Source organism: Amblyomma maculatum, chromosome 1 (genome assembly GCF_055883805.1).
Source record: "Amblyomma maculatum isolate TAMU_Amacu chromosome 1, ASM5588380v1, whole genome shotgun sequence".
Classification (NCBI taxonomy): domain Eukaryota; kingdom Metazoa; phylum Arthropoda; class Arachnida; order Ixodida; family Ixodidae; genus Amblyomma; species Amblyomma maculatum.
The window spans coordinates 142,704,355-142,724,382 of NC_139344.1; the positions used below are offsets into that span (position 1 = coordinate 142,704,355).

Here is a 20,028-nt window from a genome sequence, read left to right on the forward strand (position 1 = left end):
ATCTCTATTGATCAAAGAAAAATAATAGTGCAATTGTTTTACGCGGGAAAAATAGATTATCGGAAAGTATGAGAAAAAACAATATGTCGCCACCGAGATCCGAATCCATGACCTCCGTATGTCGCGATGTCGCTTATAGTGCTCTACCTACTGAGCTATGGGCGGTGGCAGTCTAACCTAATGGCAACACAAAAAAAACAACACGCGTCAGGACACCACAATAAAAAAAAAAAAAAAAAAAGCGCACGGCGACGGAACATTCAAACGGAACAGCAAGACGACAAAGTAGCGCAGAGCAGTGTGGCGCGGTGCTGCTGGAGGGGTGGATAGCCATAACCGCAAATGGTAAAACACAACTTTTCTTCCAGCGCCTTTGCTAGGTTAGATTAGGTTCGGTTTGGTTGTATGGCACAGTACACAGGAAAATATTTTTTGTCTGCCATGTGCACGCCCTTCTTCAAATGACCTTCAGTTTTTAAAACACTTTATGAGCTGGTTTTCTAAAGTATGACAGGGCAACTTGTCATTTAAATTTACCGTTTAGGGCCTCAAGTCGCACGGTTATTGCACTTCACTACGATTCCGAGTACTCGGCGACAATTAAAAGATAATTGTCCTGCCGCCACAATTAAAATCAGTTAACCAAATTTCACTCTGCGGCTTGGGCTACATAGTGGAAAGCAGGCACGAAAAAGAAGAAAAAAACAGGTGGATATCAAGGCCAATTTATTTATTTACCTAGACCTTGCTTCAATACCACAGAAAAAAATCTAGACCATTAAAGCTAATTAAACGAAGGCTTGCTAAGTACTAGTTCTACTATACTGAGCCAGCGCTGTTGTCATGCTGTTTATCTGTGTGCTATCCTGTTTCGTTTCGTTTCGACGCGTACTGATTCTCCCCTCGTTCTCTTTTCTCTCAAAATGATAATTTTTCTACGTGCTGTTTTGTCATTCTACTGCTTTGACGCATGCTGTTTTTTTTCTTCTGTGGGGATTATTTATCCTGCACCTTAAAATAATCTTGAGAGTGTTGCAAATTTGCAGGGTCGCAGCATTCTGAACAGCCCGTGCCGAGCGTGCGCTCTGAACAAGCGCTGTACATCTTTATTTTCCTCTAACACGGCTGGTAACGCTGATCTCAGCGCCTCCGCTTTAGAGCGTCGGCGAGCGCTATAAGAATGTTCACAAGCACCACCCTCGTCCATAGCTGCGGGCACAGAACATATTATGTTATCGCGAGTATCCCATTGGAGGGATCGAAATGTGAGGGGACAGCTGTGAAACTACTTATGCTACCTACCTGGGGCATAAAGACAGCTGAAGTCGACACCCTCATCCTGTATTGATCATTCATTCTATCGTATTTCGCTGAGTTCAAGCATCGTGTTGCCTACACAATAAGCAACGAGGATGCGTCACAGAATCATCCAGCCTATAAGGGAACATGATAATGGTTTCGAATAGGCCTTCTTTCATTGGGTGATGGTGTAGAGTATTGCATCTTAATAAGTACCTGTCAAAAATTCGCTGATAATGTTCCCGTACATTTTTTTTTTGCTATCTACATATGTTAACATGATGATGCATACTGATATCATTATTATACACCCTCTGTTTAATTATGTGCAACTATTCAATAACGACTGCGATTATTGTCACGAGCCACATGCTTAAGTTGCTTGGCGAACAAGTGGAAGGCAAGCGCAGTGTGTTATTCGGTCTTTAAGGCATACTCGTTTCGTTTTGCTAGAGTGGCCAGATTAGCATCGGCAGAATGAGAATTTGGCTGCTGATTCATGATTCTGGCGCATCTAACAGAGTAGGGCGGACCGAGGAGATAGGATATATAAGGCACGCTGCGCATTATCATACGTTTCCCCTCCAATAACATTGCGCAGAAAGCTAATCTTTTGTTTGCGTCCGCATGGTGACTTCCGTAGCCAGTAGTACATTAGAATACTGATATAACATTACGAGGAAAGAGAAGTCGTCTTTGTTGGTTTCATTTCAAATACATGTCATTTTCCTTCATTTCGAAACGTTCGCTTTATTGACGACAGCGAACATTTTGAAGAGATACCATCAAGGTATGTATTCATTGTATCTCATTCTACCTGCAGTTGTGTATAAAGCCCTTCACTGGGCGGCAACTTTCCTTTTTGTTAATTTTTCAGAAGTTCGATGGGAAAAGCAACCATAACGCTACTTTGACAACGGACGTAACAGTAGCTAAGATGACGTATCAATATCAAGCACTTTCGGACACTCACAATACCGCCCTTTACACCAAAATTTAGAATGCGAGGGAGAGATATAGGCCGATTGAGAGTTGAGAACGCTCTGCCGAAGTCTGCAGGCGGCGTGGCTGCCGCAGTGGGATCGACGGAGTAGCGCTGTGCAAACACTGCAGGGCGGCTGCGCCCCCGACGGTGCGACGCAATTTCACCTCTCAGCGCGTACTACGCAGCAGCACGCTCCTGTACAGGCGTGAACTAGTGCTATCCGCGGCGCAGCCACATCGCCCGGCCGCTTGCACAGGTGTGCGCCCTGCGACGCCGACCGCAGCTGCTCGTCACGATCGCTCCGCACGCGGCTTCTTTACGGCCGCGGACTGAGAGAAACAGGCCGCAGCCCGATAAGCGAAATTCCGACCGGCAAAGCGATGGCGTGGATCTTGGAACCAGGCTCCCCTAACGCCCGAACGTGCTGCCAGCAGCGGCAGCTTGGGTATGATTTGCGACAGAAAGCGTTTCTTGTGAACTTTGCGCACTGCGAACACGGCGCTTTCTCGAGGCGCGCTGCTCCCACGTAGTTGCAATGCAGTCGTGCTTGAGGACGTTGGCGTGAAAGGTCGCCGGAGAGACCGCGAAATGTCTCGACGGGTAGATAAGGCGCCGCGTTTCAAACGTTGTCTGCGGTCTAAAAGATATCGGACCGAAAATACAGCGACCATAAACACTGTGCCTTGAACCATCTTGGTGTCGTGGAGGCCGACCAAAGCAAACAGCGGCTCCGGTATATAGAACGAAGGACAGCAGCCTTTCCTTTCTTGCTGTTTTTTTTTTTTTCTTTGGAAAGAATTGCTGTTGCAAAACCTAACCGTGCTTCCTAAGAAGGCTGTACCAGTTTTATATATTCTCCTTGGCTGTACCATGGCTGCTTTTTTTTTTTTTTTTCGGAAGCAAGGATGAAACACCCGTCGTGCCTGTTCACCAGTTTTTATATTGATGATCGTCACTCCTACGAAGTGCGGAGGGGGATCTCTTTAAGGAAAATACCCCTTAATAAACATGTGGCGATCTCTCGGAGATGAAGAAACGATATCTTTGTGGCGGTAAGATTTCAATACAGATTCTTAGCAAGGAACCCAGTGCGAGGAAGGACGAGTCAATCCATAGCTAACAACTAATGCTTTTGTTTAAAAAAAAAAAATAGGCGAGAAAACAACGCACTTGTCAAGCCCATCTAGCCATGTGTGCAGAAGGATTCATGGTTATGAAAAAGAAAATGCATAGGGCAGAAAAAAGTAATAAAAACACTAAAGCGTCGTCGCTGCTGTGAGAGAAAGTTCCTAGAACGAAATTGTCGGATGTCGGTTAGCACTAGTCCTGTCCTTCTACTCTCGTCCTGTGTTTCGGCTCTAAGCCTCTATGTCAAAATGCAATACCAACTAGCCCGGCCAAAGCTCCACTTTGTTGATGTTACAATTTAGGGTCGAATACACTAGTTTATAAGACATAAAATCGACGTTTACGAAACACTTTAATCCCTCTGAAACAGGAAATGCTCAGAAACTTTATAAAAAAAAAAAGGCATACTAGACATCCTGAAGGAAGGCTAGATTTATGGGCTATTTACAGCTCTTGGCGAAGACAGACGAAGTTGTAGCGTTAGAGTCGGCGAAGGCTGCACATGGCACACGTAAGGTACGCATCCCACACGAAAACATTTTTCAGAGTGGTCCTTATGCCTGCCCTCGGAAACCACAGTGGGCGGCAACAGCTCTGGTGGCCTGCTGCGCCATGATAGAGGTGCCGATGATTGACATGTGCATGCTTCTATTTTGCCGCAGCCTACCTCTACTTCCTATGGCGCTCTCAGTTTTTCGCCACATCTTTCTTCTGCGCTTCCAATAACCTCCTCCGGTCTCTCGGCGTTTTCCAACGTGCGAGGTTCTACCTCCCTCGCCGCTACCTGCCTCCAAGGTGAAGGGCGCCTGTCCTCTCATATCGGGCACCTCGCAAGCGCTGTTGCGTGCCTGTTGTTCAAGCGTGTGCCAAGCGTCTGCAGAAAGCAGGCAGTCTGCTTCCTTGGAAGCCAGTTCACGTGATACGGCGCAGAGCAGTGACGCGCTTCCTCCGACATGCTGGCCCTGGTCTGCCTCTAAGCTGAGTGGAGTCCGAGCTAGTTTTGCTAGCACTTTAGTACCAAAAGCGCTAACAAGTGTGACATCGCTCACCTTCTCTGCCACGTTGTTAGGCAGCGCGCTCTTTTTTAACAGTGTTATTTCGGTGCCCGTGTCAACTAGCGCTCGCAGAACCACGTCACCGCATCTCAGGTTGGCGTAGTCCCATGAGGCTTTTCCTTTCTTTAATACTGACACTGCACACGTCGTAACATCAACGGTGACTATCCGTCCGCCCGCATCCATAGCTCTGCCGCCGCCGCTGCCAGCATCTCCACAACTCTCCTGCCCTACAATGTTTGCTCCATTCCACCGCATGTTGCCGGCTCCCCTGTTGGTAGGGTTTTCAGGGCAAGACCTTGCAAGATGTGAGCCATTACAATTGAAGCACGCAGGAGATTTTGAAGACCCTGGGTGCGCCGGCGGAGTTAGGGCGGATTTTTGCAAAGTTGGTTGTTGTTGTTTGCCAGAGGGGCTTCGGCCTGCAATTATTTGCTCCCTTCCTGACCCCTTTCCTTCGAAATCATCGAAAGCCTCCACCAATTTTGCTATCTCGTGTGGCTTCACCCGGCTGTCCCCTTCCTCTCGCTTGACATACTTGTGAGCCTCAGTGTTCAGCGCCTGCTTCATCTGATCCACCACATTCAGAGCAATCAGGTCCTCGAGCGTCTTGATGCCCCGCGCCGCCTTGTGAAAAGCATGGTAGCTTTCGATTCGCGACGCGAAGTGTCGCCAGGTCTCGTTTTTAGCCAGCAGCGCATTTTGTAACTGCCTTAGGTAATCACCTGGAGAGAGTCGCAGCTCAGATAAAATGGTCTTTTTGATCCTATCACAATTATCTAGCTCTTCGGTAGGGAGCTTTGAGAACAGGTGCGGGATTCTCTTGGTCACCAGGGGCAAAACTAAATGACTCCTAACGTTGTCGGTCACCTGATAGGAGCGGAATATGCCCTCGAGTCCCTCGAGCCATACCGGCACTTCTGGATCTGTCGGAATTGGGGTGAGCAAACTCTTTAGGCGCTTAGCGAAATACGCCAGCCTCTCCGCGAATTTGCCTCCCGCCTAAGGACGAGCACTTCAGTAAACCGCTCTGCAGCTTCAACTGCCGCGTTTTCTTTCGCTTGATAAGCAGCGTGGTTTTGCTCAGCTCCAATTCCATTTCCAGCCGTTGCATAGCTGAGTCGAGTGTTTCTCCACCGCCTTTATCTGCTCCTGCTGATCTTTTTGTTCCCATCATCCCGTCTGCCACCGTCGCTTCCTCTGCCCTCGAATCTCCGCTATCGCTCCCGCTCTCTTCCGCACTCATTTTCGTGACCCTTGCACCGCTACGAAGAATCATGCACAATTCCTGTCACTCGCCACACAACGCACGGTACCAGTGGGTTCCGAGGACCAGCGTAAGGGCCACTCACCTTGCCGCTGGCGTAGCCACCCTGCCTTCCCCGACCCCCGCGTCGTCTGCCGCTCCTGCGCCCGGGCTTTGCTCCTCTCCGCTGCCAATGCGTGATGTAACACTCGGAAAATACACGAAAGTCCACCGCCACTCCATTAGCGGCTGATGTCACTTTCGCTGCCCGATCTCATGGCTGGTGCGCTGGATGTCAGTTCCTTGATGGGCTGAGCACCGCCGGCTCGGTCCGTTGGCCGTGATGCGGGGCGTCTTTCGCTGCCTGCGCGACTCGCACCTTATGTGCAGTGATGGCTCAGTCCGTTGGCCACAATGCTGGGCGTCTTTCGCTGCTGTGCCGCTCCGGTCCGTCGATATGCAGTGATGGCTCGGTCCGCCGACCACAATGCTACTGTCGTCTCGTGCTGCCTTCTTTCGACGGAGACCTCCTCCTCAGGCGCTGTCCATAGACCTGGAAGTCTTCCTGCTGAACGACTGTTGCGATCGCCGAAGGCTCACAGGAGACGGTGATCCTGTCGGCTGCGCCAGTAAACTTCTTTTTCTTCTTCTTCTTGTGGTTGGTGATGGTCCAGTCTCCATGCTTCGCCGAAAGAATCGCAACGGGCCGAATTAAATTAACAAGCCGATTTAATTAAAATAACAGCTTGGTTAGACAAACAAGCACAGCACAGTCGAAAGAAAGAACAGAATAGACACTGAGTTTGGTCGCCCTCCAGCTTAGGACAGTCCGTCATCCCAAGCGAGCGTACGGGAGAACGTCCGTCTTCTTCGCTCGGGCCGCAACTCCCGGGCTACCCCCACAACTCGCCGTTTTCACGCGGTCTCACTTTTCCGCGAAAACTTCCCCGGTGTTCTACTGCCACCGTTCGCACAGTTTCGTGGAAAATCGTAGCGGAGATCCAATTCGCCGCAGCGTCCCAACCCCGGCCTTTCCACCACTGGCATGCCAGTCTCGAGGACACGCACGAGATTTACGGCTGCCTGTTACACATACCAAAGGAATAAACAACGTACAAACACGCAACAGGCGCTCGAGGGGGTCCGCCGGCGGCGTTCGGAGCCTCGCGCGCTAACCAACAGGCCAAACACAGAACGGCCGAACGCCTTTCAATGCGCGAGACCCCCCGCCCCTCAAGAAAGACATAAAACAGACAACGCGCACAAGCAGGGACACTTCACGCTGTAATCAGAAACAAGAAAAAGGTCCCTCTCCCTGGATACGGGCGCCGCTCCGCCCGCGCGCCTCGCGGGCCGGCTCCCCGAAACGGCAGGAAACACAAACGCACGCACGCACAAAAAAGAAAACCCGAGCAATTATGTACTGTTGACGACCTTACAGCACATATATGCGTTGTGATGGGGTCGTTAGATGATATGCTCTTAACTCTGTTCGTGCCAAATCCCGGCGGTGTGCCTTGTTTGATGGGGATGGGTGGCGAGTGCTGATTATCTAGTTCAATAGGGCTTACTGTCCGATTACGCAGGAAGTTTTTGTATGTTGAATATGCGGACTCCTGGGTGGGTTTCCTGAATGCTTCCTAGAATCGTGCTATGAGAGATATTGTTCGCCTTCCGCAAGCACACATGATTGCGGAAACCAGTGAGTGTAGGGGTTATATGGCAACAGTGTATTAGATGCCACTCTAGGCGAGTGAGTAGCATTCTTTCATCACCGGGCCTCATAGAGGAAGTTAGTAAAATACAAGTTTGACAGTGAATTCATAGGTCTGCCGGGTTTTGGTACAAGTATGACATTCGCTCATTTCCTTTTAGGTGAGAGATGCTTGATAACATGCTTGATATGATCTAATAGTTGATAACATGGAGTCAGGAAGGTTATGAAGCACTCTGTGGGCGATCTGGTCCTCTCCAGGTGTCTTTTCTCCCATTGACTGTCCAGTTGGAAAAAAGCCATATGAAATTTAGTGAGTCCAATTGGTGAATTGACGCCCTCTTCGAGATTTTCACGAGCGTGTGGTGAACGATCAGCTGGCGAAGCAGAGAGCTTCAAGGATGGATAGGGAGCATCTTGTTTCCCTTTCATTAACACCTTTGGTCAGACGTTCATTGTTAGCCGGACTTTGGCTAGTATGTGGCGCGGTTTCGATTGGTCAAGGAGAGATCTGTAAAGTTGCCGTACACGAGCTGTGTGTTTGTTTCAGTTTTTCAGTTTATTTATTTCTTGCTACAGAGAGCAGTGGGCCCCGGGTAAAACATCCGCAGCTTGACAAGCTCCCGAGGCCCACAATATCCAATAACATAGGCGCCATTGGTCACATGAAAACAAGAAAGGCATACATAAACCTAAGGCATAATTCACACTCTATGAGTGAACAGAGGAAACACAAAGTAAGCGCGCGATATAACATAAAAGTAACATACAAAATTCAAAGCTTTCACTGAAAGAATTATTTAAACATTCAGTATATAGAGATTATAGCACTTTATTTTGCTGAAACACACTGGCAACGTAAAATAAGAACAATTTTTAACATACATGAATGAAGACAACATGTTCTTGGCGTACTGACGTGTTGCACTAAGCATTCAACGAGACTACATATTTCAACCCTTAGAAATACATGGCAACCACAAACCACGAAAAAAAAAATCGAATCATTTACTAAAAGAATGCTGGTCATTCGGGTTATCTCAGAATGACAACCAGATTTTTTTTTTTTATGCGAGGTGCTCGGCATTGTCTTGACACTCTTGGTTCTGTTCGTATTTGGGCATTTGATTTTTTGTTTTTCGTTTCAGCACGAAATAACGATATTATATTTCCCCATACGCGTAGAAGATGCTGGTTGACATGAAGATGATCCTGCGTGCTTGTGGTACATTTTTTATTTATGTTTGCGTAGGTTGGTGACAATAGTAGAGCATTATTCACTTGGATCGAGATTTTCAGAGGAGACTGCTTCCATGTCTATTCCAACTCGGGGCCAGTCAATGATTTCAGTTGAGCGTAAGTCACTTTAGGTTTATGGCTTCTTGTGCCTACTGCCAGATTTATTTCAAGGATGTAGTGGCCACTTTCATGGGGGCCTTGTGTCGATGTCCACATAGCTCGGAGAAGTCCTCTTACTCAGGTAAGGTCTGGAAATGTGTCTGCTTCTTTTTTTTTTTTTTTTTTTTGGGGGGGGGGGGGGGGGAGGGTGTTGAGATGGTTTAAAGAGAGAAGCGGGGATTATCAGTGGATGCTAGAAGCTCCGGCTGAGTGGTGTTTCACGGCTGCCGCCTGTGGACAGAAGTCACCGAGCAAGAGTGTCGTTTCGTTAGCGAGTTTTAGAATAGGCCGACCCTATCGGTTTGGGGGATAGGGTCGGTCGGGCTATTCTAAATCTCGCTATTGTTACTGCAACGAGAAATACGATTTCCTAGTGCAGGGCGGGGGAGCGTTTGGCTGGTTCGGTGTTCAATAAGTCTTAATATAACATGCTCCTGTTCTGGCCGCTGAGAGGCGACTGACAGTATAATAAAATAAATAAAACTCGAGGTTGCGTGGTGGTTAGTGGTGAAGACTTGCTCCTGAGTTGGCGAATTCACGTGGGAAGCGTCGCCTTGTACAGTGGACAGATCTTTCCAGACGTATGTGGCAGTTATAGTGGAGGTGGTCGTGTCTTCTTAGACACCACAATGCCGTTGCGCACCGCTTGCTTGGGTGAATACATCGTAACACCTCAATGAAAATTCCTGCAGTGTGCGTAGTGTAATACTTGGGGACAAGCTTTTATGGCAATGCATCCGAGCCTATGCAGAAAAGAAAGACGGACCCCCATGTCGTGAGGAGGAGGCTAACTCAGCCCTAATGACACTCTCTCCAATCTGCCCTCTCAACTCCTCCGCACCCCTAGCCTGAAAAGCGAGAAACCCCCGCCCGACGGCAGAGGAACAAAGGCTCGTTTTCATTACTTTGTTGCCTTGCCTTGGCTGTATTGCCAAAAAAACGTCACCGAGTATAGGCTGATGGTGATGATGATGGTGTTATCAACCCATTACCGTATGAAAGAAGCCGAGGGTGCTTAAACAGTCGCTGCGGTTTTGTAGCATGCTCGAAGCCAGTCAATTATTTGTGTACGTTTACCTACAGTTCTATTACACATCGCTGATGTCATTAGCCACTGATTTTATGGAAAAAAATTGATATATGACAACTAGAAAAAAAAAAACCACAAGGTTTAAGCAGCAAAGGAAGGGGTTAACTATTTTCTTGCTTCATGTAATAGAAATAAACTCTTACTATTTTTTAGTTTTCCGAAGACAAATACCTCGGGTCATTAAGCGTTTCCCCCCAAAATAATATTTAACTAAACACGTACAAGGCATGCATGCTCTGAACAGAGCTGGACAGTGGTCTCCTAACTTCCGCTCCTAAAACTGACTCGTCCTGTCAACGCTTCCGGTCCACCAAGGTACCCTTGCGGGTGTTGCTAAACGCGCCTTGAGCGACGGCCCCGCCGGACCTGGCTCTGCGCCCGCCCGACGGGTGAGGGCGAAGGCTCGGCTAGACGCTGGTGCCCGAATAAAAACAAAACGAGTACGCGGGTCGGGTTCTAAGTCTAGTAGTCGTTCTCGTTTTACTTGTTTTTGGTGAAATGGAGAACATTGACAGCGCTTTCAATAAACATGAAACTTATCTTCGCGGTATGTATGCATATTTCTCAAGAGAAAAGAGTAATTAGTAAGTGTGTGCGAATAATATGATTGGTGTAGCAAGAATATCAGTACCTAGGTGTATCAGTCACGTCGGATCGCAGCTGGTCATCGCATGTTCACAATGTCGCTAAAAAAGCTACAAACAAATTATTCTTTTTGAAACGCGTGCTGCGTCATTCTACACCGTCCATAAAGCAACTCGCATATGTCACTCTTATCCGTCCTGTACTTGAATACGCCAACATAGTGTGGTTCCCGTACGTGAAAAACGATGTAGCTGTCTTAGAAAGCGTCCAGCGCAAGGCTGTTCGATTTATATTTAACAGTTATCGCCGCACTGACTCGCCTAGTGAATTACTACGTTGCGCCTGCCTCCCCACGCTGTCTGATAGAGCAAAGGTGCACCGTCTGAAGTTTTTATTCCAACTACTCCAGAATACTTTTAAGATGGATCCCTCAGCCTTCATCCAAGTAAATCATTCAAGAAAACACCCGTCATAAACACGCTCTCACGCTTCAGGAATTCTCATGCTCCAACAACACGTTCTTTTATTCCTTTTTTCCACTCGCAGTGCGCGAGTGGAACGCGCTTGACCCAGAAATAACACAACAGAAATTACCTGAAAAGTTTACCGAGCTTTTGGAAAAGTCGTTACTCCCGTCGAACACACCATGAATCTATCTTCTGCTAAATGTATTTCCTTGTGCTGTCTTTCTGGTTTCCATCGTTGCTGCAACGCGTGTGTACCATTCTTTGTATACATTTATTTTGAAACTCTGAGTGCTGTATAGCTTTTTTCTTTGTACCTCGTCTTTGTTTCGAATTTTATGTCCTTATGTCCTCTAATATATTTGTTTACTTTTTGCCCTGTTAAACCACAGTGTACCATTTTTTTTTGTGTGTGTGTGTGTGTGCCACCCCTGTTACAATCCCTCTAGGGATTGACAGTATTTTGAAATAAATAAATAAAATAAATAAAAGCAAATCAAATACGAATGGAATATTTTTTGCAAATATTCGTTTGTCGCGCAAATATTCGCAGAAAAATATTAGTTACAAGCAGAACAGTTCTAGCAGGGGCGCTGCAGTACAGAAATAAACTTGTGAAGTTTATTTCGAAAGCCGATACAGCTTTCGAAATGTGCAGCACTGCATCTTAACTGGAGGATGCTTAACACTAAGTAAGCATGACCATCTTGTCATATGCGAATGAAAATTAGCATTTGCTCTTGATTAAGGAATAATCTAGAGAAACATCTAAGGAGATTAGGATGGTCCAGAGTTACATATGAGCCATGACCTCCGAGAGCACGCATCAAAGCAGGCTTTGCTAAACCTGCTTGAGCACTGTTGTGTCGTTCAGTCTTGGAGGCCTTAAATGAACATTATGTACGACGCTGCAGAAATATTTACGCGCGTTGCTCCTTTCGCCCTACGCAGAGCGGTCGTGGAAGAACGCTCTGCAGCGTCTCAGGGAAGCCTGTTTTTAGAACACTCGTCGAAGAAAACAGCGGTGTACCTTATTCAGATCTGGTGCCAATTATTCGCAAGCCTCGAACTTTAAAGCATATTCGACTCGTTTCGAGTAATTTTTATTATGCACTATTTGAGGCAGTTAGGGAATAGAATGGGAGTTTATTCGATTAGCTATTCGCAAATTTTGAATATTTCTACGCCTGCAATATTAAATGCGTAGGACTTCAAAACAAAATTCAGGTATGTCTCGTGGTGTTCTCTTTTTTTCTTCTCTAGTTTAGCCACGTAGACTCGGGTCAATAAGACACATTCCATTTGTGTTTCCTTGGTTTTATTTTCGCAGTTTTCTTAGCAGTTTTAGTTGTTCTATATACTAGCATGATTAAAACAAAACCGCTCGTTTGAAGTCTTCTTTTCTCAAGTTCCACCATTCATTGACGTTAGCACGCCCAATACGAGAGTCGTTGCACGAAATTCCCTAATTCTCCCCTTCCTTGTACTGGAATATAGGAGTATGCGTTCAAAAGCCCGTGATAAACGAAAATAAAGAAATACATGATTGGCCGAGCATCGGGAACATTTTTCCGAGCTCCTATATGCGCTCCTCTCTCTTCGTAGGACGCTACAATGGCTGAGAGGAGAGGGACAATCAAAAAAGGCAGCTTAAACAGCCTGTGGTTTAAAACCACTCAAGTCCTGTGTCAACGCCTGAAATGATTCGGTTTCCACTTCGGCTCCCAACAAGTAGTATCTGTCTTGTTTCGTAAAGGACGTGAAGATCGTTGTTTTTTTTTTTCGTTATTTTTTTTTCTGGTCCAACTCAATACTGAGATGAACTGCGTCTTTCATTCATCGCTGCATCTGGTTTTCGCCAATTGGGCAAACTCGTTTAAACGTTCAGACGTGTTATATGCTGCTCCTACGCGAACTCTATGTTTAGCTAAGTGAAATATGGCGGCTGAACGAACGATTAACTAGACACTTGTGTTCAAAATTGCTTTTTGACTGCAATCATTATCAGCCCATTCCTGAGTATCAGCCGTGCCTCACATTGCCCTCCGAGCTATTTCACGTCCAGCCCCTGTTACCTTGTTCTGGAAAAAACTGCATGTATTTTCCCATACTCAGCACATGCAGGCGCGTAACTCAGGCGCAACTGAGACACAACAGTAGCATAAAACAACGGGGAAGAGAGCAAGTCGCACTCGCATGGTTCAGAAACAGCAAAACTGGGAACAAAAAATGTTACGAAGGGTTCAACGCTGGTGAACCAAATTCTTCTTCTTCCTCTTCTTCTTTTTCTTCTTCTTCTGACGTCACACCACCTGTTATGCGCAGCGCCGGCTCGAGGAGCACGGGCACGGACGCGGACACGGCACGCAGCGACGAGCGGTTAGACCTGACATAGTATTGCTTTCGCAATAAAAAAATAATAGCAAAACGAAAATACCTTCTCAAAACTAGCACGTCGAAATTTGGCACATTTATTAGCACAGTGGCTGAATCGCTCGCGCATTTAAGAAAAAAAAAAAAACGCGGATGCGAAGATTTAAGGGGCTCTCAAGTAAACAAGCTGGTGCAAATGCAGCCATTTAATTCGGCATAGCTGCGCTAAGCTCACCTAACTTGTTTTAACCGTCATTTGGGCTACGCGTTTCTAGCTGGCAGGAATAGCACCCTGGATGAATTGCTCTTGACTGACTCTTATTTCTCGTCACTCTGAGTCAACATTTAATGAGATTTTCGTCTGCTTAAGTTAGCAATTCGGCTTCTGTCAAAGACAGAACTACGTTTCTCGTGGCTGCATATTCCAGAGCCGGCGGCTTTTTGTTTTCCGTTGAAATTCATTTATTTTGGTTTGCTGTTTCTCTCACTTTTCAGCGGCCTTGTTTTGCATTCAGTGGTCTCGCTCTGCTATTTTTCACGACGTGCCCACATTCGTGGAAAATGCAGATGACCTAACTTAATTCGTCTTAATAGCTCGCGTAGGATGTTTCTCTACCCTTTTGTGAAAAACGTCACAACATTGGCTGGATAATGGTGAAGTTTTCTGTTGTCATGGTATTGTTCTGCGTTTACTGTGGGCTACAGGGGCTGAAGCAGTCTAAAAGCGAGAAAACGTTCACGTGACAAATAGTACGTATACTGCGTGATTACTTTGTTCGTTGTTTTGCAAGATGAACGGTGGTATTAGTGGAAGAACTTCCCTTCCCCTTAAATCATCAGCCTGTTTCTAAGGGCGACCTGTGTTATAAAAGCCCGAGAACTGCATTGCGATCAGCCAAACACAAAAAATAATGTATAATGCTCTGCTGTAACTTTCGCATAGTCAAAGACTGATCTGACGATAGAACACCCCCCATCTCCCCTTCCCTCCTTCTTTTGTGCATTTACTTGTAGCACCCTTTGATGTGTTTTCCTTATTAACAATGATATATATATATATATATATATATATATATATATATATATATATATATATATATATATATATATATATATATATATATATATATATATATATAAGGTTATTTCCTAAGCCATTCATCATCCTTCTGAACGATTGGTTACTCATTTAAGCATGCAATGTTGCGTCGAGTGACACGGCGGCCAATACGACGGTCAATCAAGGGGGCCAAAGAGTGCCACAGTTATTTTTTCAGCGATGATTGTAAATGGGCTTCTAAGGTACGAAAAATGCAGAGATCATGAAATGTTAGCAGCAGTTCTTGCTTAGCATGACTCATGACACTAGAAGTGGAACGTTTAATATGAACAGTGGCTAACTGGAGTACGGGGTTTTTGAAAACCCTGTAGATGTCAAACGACGTCTTCCGTCGAGCCAACATTTTTACAGACTTTTGGCAGCAGTTTTCAGCCAAGGTTTTGTGCCGGCTTGGTGGTAAGTGCCCGGACGGCTTCGGGCAGATCTCTGGTGCGTTTGCTTTGAGCTTGCTCGCGGGCTGCGCTATATGCTTTGCATGGCGCCACCGTGTGGAAACGAGGGAGATGTAGTCGGCGTGGGGGCACGTGTGGCTTTTCTTTTTCTTCTTTAATGTCACACCTGGGGGGCGTTCATGCAAGGCCGTTTCGCGTCCGTGCCGGGTAACGGCCGCCGTTGTCGGTGAAGGCGTAGCCTTGGTGTCGTTATGGGACTCGTTCAATGAGGTCGCGCCGAATGCACAAGTTTTGCCTGCGAGGCGAGCTCCAATGACTGAGCTCAAAGTTTGCGTCGTACGGAATGGCTGTTGACGTGAAAACTTAATAAGCACGTACTGAAATCTGATGGTGCATACGTTTCACCATGCGTAACAACGAAGGCGGCGAAGCTTTACGGTTTGAATGATGTTGCAGCAGCGGCAAAATATGAACCGTGGACTTTCACACGAAACCCCGACGTGAAGTACACATTCGGAAAGCTGAACGCTTGAGAGACCCTTCATTCGCAGCTTTTGAACTCTGTGCAAAGGATCTTTCCTCCTGTGCCTTCCACCTGAGCTCATTTTTCACTCGTTTGCAGCAAGCAGATGTGGGAAGCGTCCGTTACTTTTTCTCCCAAACCCCCGCAGCCGGCGGCGGACGGCGTCACGCCTTGCGAACTGGTACTGCCGCAAAAGGTGTGCGGTGCGCATGTTTTTGTGCTGCGATGCTCCGAACTGGAGGAAGACTTTTAAAAACCTTTGCGCAGGTGGGTGAATCACGATGGCCAGCTCCGGGGGCGCCAAGGTGTGCTGGATGCTGGTGTGGCTGCTGTTGCTCATTTTCGCCGCCTTCTGGGTGGCCTCGTTTGCCGCCTTCTGGTACATCCTGGTGTACGTGCTGGTTCCTTGCGTGCCGGCCGCCAAAGACGTGGCCGCGCTCCTCCATCGCGGCGTGCTGTTGCCCTACTTCTGCTCCGACAACATGGTCAATGGCAGGGACATCAACAGCGGCGTCCAGTTCATATGCTCGGGTGGCACGGTGCCCACTTGAGCGCTCGACGCCTGTGGCTACAGACTGCCGAGACGGCGGCACGCCGTGTGTGTGTGTCCTCCTATCCTGCTCTTCCCCATCGTCCCAGAGCGCCCGCTCTGCGCGCAGCTTACTCCATTGCTCAGCCGAGCATCCCGAAAAAGAAAGAAAGAGCACGTCCTCCTTGTGCGCTTATATTTATGCAGTCTTCCAATTCTGGACGTCACACTGCAACGCTATGAGGGCGCTCAATTGTAGCCATTGTTGCAGTCGTATGCAAAAGGGCCGTGAGAGGTGGCATCAGGGCAGAAAAAAAGAAAGAAAAACGTTGAGTATTTACTGTATACACATTTTATTTCTCCCGGTGACATGGGAATCAAGCTAAAGCGCTAAACTGTAGCCGTTGTTCCAGTCGTATGCAAAGGGTTGTGAAAGTGTGGCATCAGGGCCGAAAAAGAAATAAAATTTTGAATATTAGAGACTTTTAGTTTAGCGCTACCGCTGATCGCCACCGTCTACCACTACCGCGCGAGCGTCACTACGCATGCGCAGGTCACCCTGAAGGCGACAGATGGCGCTATGTTCCCGTCAAATTCCGGCGGATTCGGAACGCAGGGGCCCGGTCAATGCGGCTGACAGCGCGCGGTAGCGGTAAACGGTGGCGGTGAGCGGTAGCGCTAAACTTATTGTCTCTATTTACTGTAAACGTTTTATTTACCCCAGTTACTTGGTAGTCAAGCTGGATGCCTATTTAGTATTTGAATTATCATTACTGTTAGCAGAAATCTCCGAGCAGCTTTGTGTCTTAGTTGGACAAACGGTAGCAAATTAATTAACATTTTATTTAGTGTCCGATGTAAAATAATTTCATGCGCGTTGTTTTACACAGCTTCGCAGTTACCTCGAATCCTCAAATTCTGTTAGCCTTGCAGACTCTGAACGCGGTGTTTTGTGAAAAAGAACTCTGGCGACATTACGGACAATTACGGCTTGAAAGCAAGCCACTGGCTAGAAAGGAGGCGGGTACGAAAGAAAAAGTTTTACACACTTTACTGGTTCCACGCATTCATTGCTCAGCAAGGAAGCTAGCTGGGTGCATTGCGCGATGCTATCAAGTTCCATATCGCAACTAAAATCATCGTTGTAGACTTTATCATTAAGATTTTATCGGGCAGGTAGAAAAATCTCCTCTCCTAAATACAAGGAGCAGGAAAGTGTATCTCATGGCCTAATATTTATTTCCGAAATGAAGGTTGATTAGACATTTGAGTCTTTTTCTACTTTTCTCACTATTAATTTGGTTGTAAATGAAAGTCTGTAGGTGTTCAGGTGAGTCGGGAACGTGCATATATCGTTCATAGTTTCTTTGAGGCTTAACTTGGTTTATCGGTCAGAGTATTCGTGAGGTGGCAAGTGAAGTAATACTTTTTAAGGAGTTTTCGCTCTCATACATTGCTGGACGAATCATGCCTGTTTTTATGTGACATCATCATAAGTCATTTCAACCTAAAAACGGTTTCTGCCCTTTTTGCGCGGTTCCTCGCGTTCCTGTGGGGAGGAAGCGCACAGCTTCACGATATAGCCACGGCTGTGCCTTGGCACCCAAGTTTCTGGTTCAAGTGGTGAAGAAAAAGATAGCACCTATGTGAGGTCTTCTAAAAGCGTCAGCGACTACTAAGCAGCGTGATTGGAATAATCGTCGTAAAATGCCCGGCGAGAACATTTAAACTCTGCCGCCTCGTTAAGCTTTCCTTGTATACGTGACAGTGCAACCTTGTCGAATTGAAGTAGCCAACGCCAAACAGCGATTGTTGTCTGCTCAATTAGTGCGTCGAAAGTAGGGAATTCGTGGCACGTGTTATTTTCTATACTGAAGAATACAGCGCAATTATGTTTCTGTGCTTTTAGGCAACATTTATTTCGTGAAAGCAAAAATTTACTTCTTATTCTCGAGAGCCTGCCGCAGAAAGGACATGAATAAAGATAGAAAGCTCGCTCAGTAGATTGCAGTACGTGACGGTACATGTTGGTATATCTCTGTACGTACAAATACGGGATTGACTTTTATGTCGTTCACTACACTTTGAGCAGTTTGAATAGCAGAATATGCATTGAAGGCAAACACTACCAGAATATACAGTTCAGGTTTACATAGAGGAATAATGTAGTTATAAAGCAAAGTTCAAACTAAACTTCAAAGACTGTATAGTACCGAATTATTGGAAGGACGTGGCATGAAGATCTAACAATAACGAGTGCTAGTAGATGACGTGTTGTACGGCCATTATGTAGGCTTTCCAAAAGAAAGCAGGGAAGTAGAAATTGAACTCCCGACTGCGGAAAATGGCGGCATCACTGCCATTCCAGGCATGGCGGATCAAGTATTGCTTGTTGTATTGGTGTGAGGTATCACAAGGGTGTGTTAACGTGTCAGTACAGAACGAATTAAACTGTGTTTTGTTCAGTTTTAAGTTTCTTTTCATTACTTGCAGATATCATTTTATGTGAAATAAAGCCCAAGTAAGATACTGCGTCCATTGTAAGTGCATGACTTCTGAAACAAAAACCAATATACTCTGTTGGGCGAGCTGGCAAACATCCATTGTTAATAAAAACAGCGAGAATAGGAAGACACAAGACAAGATAAAATGAAGCATTCCTGTTCGCGCTGTTTTTATTAACAGTTCTGAAACGAAAATTCTGCATTTGTGAATTCCCTGTTCAGCTGATTTACCGCCATAAAAAAATGGGCGCTTTTACCTGTTTTGCCTCTACAGTTATAAAGAGGGATTCAATTCAGAATGTTGTAAAGGTGCATGTATCTAGGTTGGTTTTGGGGTTTCACGTCCCAAAGCAACTCAGACTATGATAGATGCCGTAGCGGAGGACTCCGGAAATTTCGACCACCTGGGGTTCTTTAACGTGCACTGAGATCGCACAACACACGGGCGCCTTGCTTTTCGCCTGTAGCGAAAAGCAGCCGCCGAGGCCGGGATTCGATCCCACGTCCTTGGGAACAGTAGTCGAGCGCCCTAACCACTGCGCCAACCCGGCTTTTTTTTTTTCTTTATTATCTGCGCCACCCCGGCAGGGCAAGGTGCATGCATCTATTGTCGACTACTCTTTGGCGGAGAAATTTAGGAATTAACCTTGAATGATTTAGGTTTTTCCCTTGCAATGTAAAACATGCCGATTTTTTTTTTATTAACAGATTACGTTCTCTTGATGGTAAACATTTTCGCACAGTTGATACCTGTTGCGACAAATCTAGACGATAATGCATCACTTAAAATGTCTAAGAATGACTGAACAGCAATCCTGTTTCTTTTATTGTAGGGCTGTGCTCATCAAGCCGCGCGTAAACTAAAACAAGGATGCTCAATCAATCAGACTAAATGGCACGAGTGCAATTTTGTTCATTCCTTGATACTCATCGTGCGTAAACCTTCAAGCCGCCTGATGATTAGTGCAGTAGAGACTTTTGGCCTTGCTTTCGTGCACATTTCCCATTTATTCTGCATGCCGAAAGGTCTACTTACAGAGCAAGATAAATACCTCATGGCGCCACTTCGGCTCGTCAGGTAAATAATTGCACTTTTTCTGGATGCAACCGATGCTCTGCAAAATGTCAGTGAAAGTCAAGTGTTGAAATGGAAGAGACTACGCATAATTACCTTACTTAAATATGAACACAGCCTACATATACTAGAACGGCAGTTTGGGCGAGTTGGTTATGCATTTTCGTATAAAACAGCGCGAAGACACGGGACGAAGAAGCGCCGGGTGTGTCTTTCTTTCTTCTTCGTCCCTTGTCTTCGCGCTGTTTTATACGAAAACTACCCATAGTTACGGAAAAACGGTATTTGGAACTATGCAACTCTATAATTCCATGAGTCCTTGGATGCCTGCCAATACAAATATAGAATGAGGTCTGAGATATCTCCCGCACCAATGACGTATCAACCCAAAGAAAAATGGTGCAGACAAGCGCTCGTAAAGAGGCTATATAAGGATTCTTCGCAAAGCCCTAATTCTTGAGTTAAAACAGTTACCACGCGTTACAAGTAAGAAAATCGACAACAGTTTTTACTTGCTTAAAAGCAGTGGCGACCACTTTGTGGGCTTC

The 20,028-nt window shown here is 46.2% G+C and overlaps 1 protein-coding gene across 1 annotated transcript in view; it reads left to right on the forward strand.

Moving 5' to 3' along the window:
- The window catches only part of LOC146204204 (uncharacterized), a 27,535-nt gene extending 9,104 nt beyond the window's left edge, over nt 1–18,431 (forward strand). The window contains exon 2 of the mRNA XM_084589152.1: nt 15,640–18,431. Coding sequence (XP_084445278.1) covers nt 15,654–15,923 — 270 coding nt within the window. The 5' untranslated portion in view covers nt 15,640–15,653 and the 3' untranslated portion in view covers nt 15,924–18,431. The remainder of the gene's footprint in view (nt 1–15,639) is intronic.
- The last annotated feature ends 1,597 nt before the right edge of the window (nt 18,432–20,028 follow it).